At 38.1% G+C, this 7,122-nt stretch overlaps 1 protein-coding gene across 3 annotated transcripts in view; it reads left to right on the forward strand.

Annotated features, from left to right (window-relative positions):
- The window catches only part of CEP128 (centrosomal protein 128), a 437,869-nt gene extending 431,260 nt beyond the window's left edge, over window positions 1-6,609 (forward strand). For all 3 annotated transcript variants that reach the window (XM_067728864.1, XM_067728857.1, XM_067728871.1), the window contains one exon: window positions 3,992-6,609. In XM_067728864.1, coding sequence (XP_067584965.1) covers window positions 3,992-4,119 — 128 coding nt within the window. In that variant the 3' untranslated portion in view covers window positions 4,120-6,609. The remainder of the gene's footprint in view (window positions 1-3,991) is intronic.
- Window positions 6,610-7,122: the final 513 nt, after the last annotated feature.

Genomic DNA, 7,122 nt, shown 5'->3' on the forward strand with positions numbered 1-7,122 from the left:
CAACTTTTAGGATTGTCCCTTTAACCCCAGTGAGTTTTGTGATGATATGCCTCCCTGTGGGTCTTGGTTTATTGAGTTTTCTAACTATTTGCTGGGGCAGGGTTGTGGGGGGAGCTTTTCATCTGGACACTCATATTCTTTAGTTCTATCGTAGTGAAGGAAGAAAGAAAAGATTCCCTCAGGAGAATCTTTAGGAAATAAACAAACTGATAGATTATTTGATTCATTTGAGTGCTTAGAAAAACTACTAATAGACATACGATTATTATAGGTATAATTGAGCTATTAGAAACAATTGAGAATGGTTATAAAGAGTAAATAAAACAAACAAAAATTAATTTATTAATGAATTTTAATAAATATCAATTAATAACTCCAGGAAAAAATGAGCAAGAAAAGAAACATTGTCATAGTAGACCTATTAGGTTTGTGTGAGCCATATTTACATAGTCATAATAATGTAAATACTATTGACATAACTACAAGTCCAGATGTAACTATATAGGGAGGATGGGATGAGGGAAAGTGGATGGGTGTGGATAAGTCTAAAAATGATAAATCAGAAAATAGCAATATCAGCTTTTTCTTTCAAAAATTGAAGCAAGTACAGAAAATAAAGCTAAAAGGGTTGATTGTGGGCTTCCCTGGTGGATCAGTGGTTGAGAGTCCGCCTGCCGATGCAGGGGACACGGGTTCGTGCCCCGGTCTGGGAAGATCCCACATGCCGTGGAGCGGCTGGGACCGTGAGCCATGGCCACTGAGCCTGCGCGTCCGGAGCCTGTGCTCCGCAACGGGAGAGGCCACAACAGTGAGAGGCCAGCGTACCGAAAAAATAAATAAATAAATAAATAAAATAAAGGGTTGATTGCAGTTGAGTCTGGGGAGAAGGAGTGTGGGGCTGGGAGGGATGGGACAAGAGACTGCTGTCTTTCTATGTAGCCCTTTGGTGCTATTTGATATGTGTATGTATGTACGCTTTGGCTAAAAAGAAATCTTACAAAAATAAAACGCTACTGAGAAAACCCCAGCTTTTATGTCTGACTAGCGAGTACTGGATTTTCTTAACCTCTGAATGAAGCGTGAAAGCTGGGAGTTGGAGTTTAGAGCAGTTGAGACCTGTGTGGAGACCCGGGGAGTAACTGAGGTGCTGAGGCAGACATGGGTTTATGAGCCCACAGAACAGGCTCCTTCTTACTCAGGTTGGGATTGGTACTGGATGAGGCCCTTTTGTCTATGCTGTTGACGCTAAGGCACTCATTCTGCTGACTTAGGTGCCCTGTCAAAACTGTGACCAAACGAAAGCGTAGAATCACTGACCATGGAAAAAACAAAGGAAATGGGAAAATACTGCATAATTTGTGGTCTCTGAAATGATCCAGCATTAATGAAAGTTTGTTTTAAGTAGTAATTTATGTCAGCTTTGTGTAGTTCAGGTCAATTCAAGAAAAGGTAGATTCCTCCTGCCAGGAAGAAGGGAAGAAATATATAAATTGTAAGTTTATATTACCATTGGAAATAGGAACACAGAAATCCATTATTTAGAGCCGTGATTACTACCAAATTTATCCTGGCTGGCTGGAAGCTATGGCCATGATTCAGGACACTCTTTTAGGAGGCTTGGATTCCATTACCTGCAGCCTGTAGACAGTGGGGGCTTAGTAAGAGAGACTCATAATGCCAGCTTTTGAAACTGTCATTTTTACTTTTTATAAGTAGTGACTGACCACTGGTCTCCATGTATAGCTCCTTTTAGGCTAAAGGAACACAACTCAGGACAGGGCCCTCGCTCCTGGGGCCCGGACCAGACTGGGTTTGAATGAAGTCTGGAGTAAACTGATGACTCCTCGAAATCTCGAGTTCTTTGAGATTCAAATGCCAAATATTTGTGGAGTTGGTATCTATAAACTCAATTTTTAAAATAAATGCAGATTGCAATTTTTCCATAATTCTAACATTGTGGTAAATAATGTTTATTTAAATAAATAAATAATCCCAAAAAGAAAGGACAGTGATTTTTCATGGGGGGGGGAAATGTTATCTGCAGAGTACTTCAGGAGCTGGAAGTGAATCTTACGTATTAATTTAACTTGATATTCTTAGAAAAGCAAATCAATGAAAGTTACTAACAAGTACTTTTTTTCACTTCCTTACTTCAGAATATGTCGCTATAAAAAGAAAAGTTAGTATTCTTAATTTGTTTTCTGACGTTCCTGTAGTGGAGGTTTAAGTCCCTCAGATGGGACTTGATCACAGCGAGAACAGCAATGCTCTTCACGTCTGTGTTGTACTTCAGGATCCCCCTGGCCAACTGAATGGACGCTTCATGTGCAGTCTGTCCTCAAACTTGTAAACTAAAGTGCCAAAGATTTATAGCAATAAAAATGTTGGGGGACTGCTGAGGTAAAATATTGTTTCTTGTCCTTTATAGGATTTATTTATTTCATGAAAGCACAGTCTTTCTACCTCTCCATCTTATAGGTTCATTGTATGTGATAGTGCTTTTTTATTTTTTTTTGGTGATTATCTTTTCACTGACCAATTAGGTGCCAGATATTTTTAAATAATTGAGTTCTGATTATTGCGATTTGACAAGGTATGTACTCTATAAATGCTTTCTAGAAAGCAGCTAGAAAATCCCCAGTTGACTATCGTTTTGAAACCCCTTAAAATATATTCACGCGTTCAAACAACATTTACTAAGAGACTATGCACGAGGCTCTGTGTTTGGCTCTGGGGGAATACAGTAGTGACTAAGACAGAAAAGGTCACCTCATCTCATGGAAGAAACAGGTAGTAAGCAATAAACAAGCAAAATGGTGACTGGTGCTATAAAGGTGAAATCATAGAAGGTACCAGGACCAGAACTATATATTAGTGATCAGAAGGTTACAATTGACCTGAAACTTGAATGGCAAGAAGAACCAGCTGAGTTAAAATTGGGTGGGAAGAGTTTTCCTGATAGAGGGAGCAGTAAGTGCAAAGGCCCCAGAGAAGAAAGGGGTATGGTCTTCTAGAGAGATGGAACACTGAAGGAGTGAGAGAGGGAGGGAGGGAGGGAGAGAAGGAGGAAGAGTGAGAATGAGTGAGGGAGAGAGTGATTGGGAGAGAGAGTGGTGGGAGCTGAGGTCCTGGTGGAGCCTTTTCAGACACCATCAGGTGTTTGGATTTTATTCTAATTTCGCTGGGAGGCTGGGGGGGGTGGGGGGAGGGAAGGGTTAATGCAGTAGAGTGACATAATCGGATTTACCTTTTAGAAAGATCATTCTGGTGTGCGGAGAAGGAGGCAAGATGAAAACAGAAAGAGAGGAAATGGTGGCTTGGGCTGGGCTGATGGTTAACGGAGGTGGTGTGAAGCAGAAGGAATCAGGTGAAATGGGTGGTAGGATCCTCAGAACTCACTCTTAAATTGGATGGGTCGAGCAGGCCGGCCAAAGGGAGGAAGGAACAGGGTTTGAGAAACTGGGTGGATGAGTGTGTCATTTTCTAAGATGAAGAGAGCAAGCGATGGGCAGACATCAGAGATTATAAATCAGGTGGGAGTGTTTGACATAGACATTTGGATATAGGCATCTGGAGCTCAGAAGAGAGGGAAGAGGTAGTAGAAAAACAGTAAACCTACATTCCAGATCTAGTCTGTTTCCTTCTGTGTAAAAAAGAGGATTCTATGAAAAGGAGGCCCTTAAGATTTCGCCCTCTAAAATTCTGCTTTAGCAGAATTAATGCTATTAATTAGCATATTAATGCTTTAATATCATTATATACTGAACAAACACACATCTTCCACCCTCACTCTTCAAATCTAAAACAAAATTAAATCCCATGAATGTGTTTTTAAAAACATAGTAAACTATTTTATTCCTACATCGAAGATTTGTTAGTCCATGTAAAGTTTACAGAAAACTAGATCAAATGCAGCGATTACTTACAATTTTGTCAGCCCAGGGATTCTATTCATCTAGGTTTATTTTTCTCTTTTCTCCTACCTTGGCAGCATTTATCCAAAGAACAGTTGCTCCAGATTCACCTTCAATCAAGGAAGATGCCACAAGTTTACTGATGGATGGAACAAGTCCACAGTCCAAAAAGGAGGAATACGAAAGCAAAAACAGCAAAATGTAATGAGTTGCTTTACATGAGTGTTTTATAAATAATAGCACATGTATCCTTGCCACAGTTTGGCCCGGATTATCTAGCAGACGTATCTATAGCTTCTGCTCTTCAGCATTGCCAACCATTGACTGAAATAACAGTGCAGTCGGTCTTTGTGGATGATATAAGTTAAACCAATCCAAATGATATCAGCTCATGAATGACATGCAACTAACTTATTGGCAACTTATACCAGCAGAGAAAGAATGATATTTTTCACCTTGCATTTTCCTTTTTCAGGTGTCGTCAGTCACATATTTCTGGCCAAAATCTGGATTTATAATTGAGGTGTTTCAAAAATGACTGGCTAAAAAGGAGGAAAATGAGTACCCCTTGAGGCAGAAGTTGCCAGCACTTTAAATTCAGGGGGTGTTTATATACAATTGATTTTATTTTGATGCTTTCTCCCTCATAAATTATCATGTGTTATAACATGTCATGGAGATATGCATATATAATATTAGGCAGTCCACTTTACAAATGCTCAGGATTGTTACATCCATCATCTCAGCAGTCTGCTACTACGTGCAGTATCTTAAAATTTTTTTCCAATCATCCATTTTTTATAGCAATAAAGAATTTACAAATGATATTTGAATTGTAGAGCTCTAAAGAATTCATTCGTAGCACAATTTATTTATTTGTCTCTTTGTGGCCAAATGTCCCACTGTAACCACTCCAGTCATATCCTGGACCGTCTTTGGTTTACTCTGACCAAAATCACAGCACCAAACTCCTGTGTCCACGACATCTACTTGCCAAGAGTTCTAGTATAATTTGGTACTATCTATCTGCTTTCAGCATCTTAGCCTTTCTCGACATCAAAGTGTTTTTAAGAACCTATCCCCTTTACATGCTGATCTACCAGTGGAGAAAGATTTCTATTAAATGCTAAATAAGAGTAAACATCCAGGAACTAAATCCCACTGAGTCATAATGGAAAGATTCTGAACAGAGACAAGGACAATAAAGAGATATCTTTGGAATGTGCATTACATTTTGTGTTTGTTAACATCTACTCGCTTTTTAGATTTCTCATATTTCATGAAGATGCTTCTTTTTCTACTCAAGATACGTCTTCCTAACTTACCACATTTGAATGTGCAGAAGAAATGGCATTCTCCATGAACTCGAACTCAATGGTCACTACGGAAGACAGAGATATTTTATTTCAAAATTTACCAGTACAATCTACATAACCTCTGATAGTACAGCCTTGCATTTTATCATTTATTCATTCCAAAAACCTTTTACTGAGTTATTACTATAGGCCAGTCATGGTGTTAAGAAGGAAAAAAGAGACATAAGTACAGGTGTGTATGTCCCAAAGTTTGTTTGGCACTAGGAATTACGTGAGAAAGGAGTGATGTGTTCAGGCTGGCTGGAGAAATTCTGGAGTAGACACCACTAAGCAGGTTTGATTTGTTTGTATCTAACCTTAAGACTTGGAGCCATTGATGTGCTAATGAGCACCAGAGGTTTTAGTGGGGGTGGTATCACTCTATGGTAATATCTGGGGTATTGAAAAATTATGTCAGTATTTTTTCCTTGATGTTTTGACCAGTACCATAATATTGATATTTTATCTCCTTGGATCTAAATGACTAACTGGGAAGGAAGTAAGGGAGAAAATTAACAGGTTTTATTTAAATCCTACAGATAATGGTTAGATAGCTTTTCACTTAATGTGTTGGGAAGAACTTCATGTGGTCCATTCTTTTTAATAGAAACTGATCTAAAGCATTATTAGCACATCTGTGGTCATTAAAAAAAAAAATTACATCAGGCCAGTTAGGCCTGAAAAGTGAAGGTAATTCAGATTGTGTACTTGGCAAAGCCTTGAAAACATGTTAGCTGATGATTTTATAACAGAGAGGGATCTTATGAAAGACTGTTTTTAATCTAAAAAAAAATAAAGCATGATATCATATTATTGAAGGCCGCATACTATGGTTGGATGAATAAAGGTGTCTGACTTTAAGTATGGAACACACAAGAACTTCAAAGGCAAAGTTAGCTTTTTGTGAGCAACAATTTTGTCAAAATTCCTTGGCCCTCTGTTTATATGGAATTAAATCCAAGGACCTGCCTCCTCTGAGGATTTTTCCTATCTCTTGCAGTCACCATAAGCTTGAGTTGGAAATTAAAAGGAATGCTAAAGAAACACTAATAGCTTGATTTGTACATTTCAAAGCCAGCAACTGTTTTTCCTTTACTCACCCCTTTGGCAAGATAATGTGTGATATCAGCCCCATTGAGTGGTTGGTCAGCCATATTGCTTGTAGCACTAGGACATTGGAAGGGATAAACCTTATTCTTGAAATGATCGTGGTCCAAGACTTAATTTGAAGATTGACCTTTTTGGTTTAATAATTTTGATTCTTCTGGCCACCTTTCTCCCTAAACATACTAAACTTCCATTGAAGTTACTGAAGGCCACAGAGGGGAGAAACACAGCTGGGAGGAATCTGGCTTGATGTTTTTCCCATTGGCTAAGGTCATTATTATTTCCTTGACTAATGTCTGATTTGAAGGCTGGAAACCAGTTGGTTATATAACATCTTATGCCGTTTCCCAGAATCACGAATTTTCCTTCTTGTTATAGTTTACATATTTTTACTAATAAAGAGATAAAATCTATAGCTTAACATAATAGTGCACATAAGGCATTTGGATTTAAAGGTTATGTGGATAAAAAATGCCTACCTACTTAGCTAAGAAAACAATTAAGCCTATTTTTCTTCATTCTCCTCCTTTCAACTGTGGTAAATGCATGAGGCTCAAGTCAGAGTTATGTAAAGCATACTTAGAATCACAGTGTTTATTACATTTTCTCTAATCTGTATTGAATCTTACAGTTAAAAAATAATTGTTTTATGTGGGACTAAATTCTTACATATAATTAGGTGGTATATTTACTTAGCAAACCCTATTTTAGGAAAGGGTAAATATCTCAAATTATTTTACTCAGTA

The sequence above is a fragment of the Pseudorca crassidens genome, chromosome 1 (genome assembly GCF_039906515.1).
Source record: "Pseudorca crassidens isolate mPseCra1 chromosome 1, mPseCra1.hap1, whole genome shotgun sequence".
Classification (NCBI taxonomy): Eukaryota; Metazoa; Chordata; class Mammalia; order Artiodactyla; family Delphinidae; genus Pseudorca; species Pseudorca crassidens.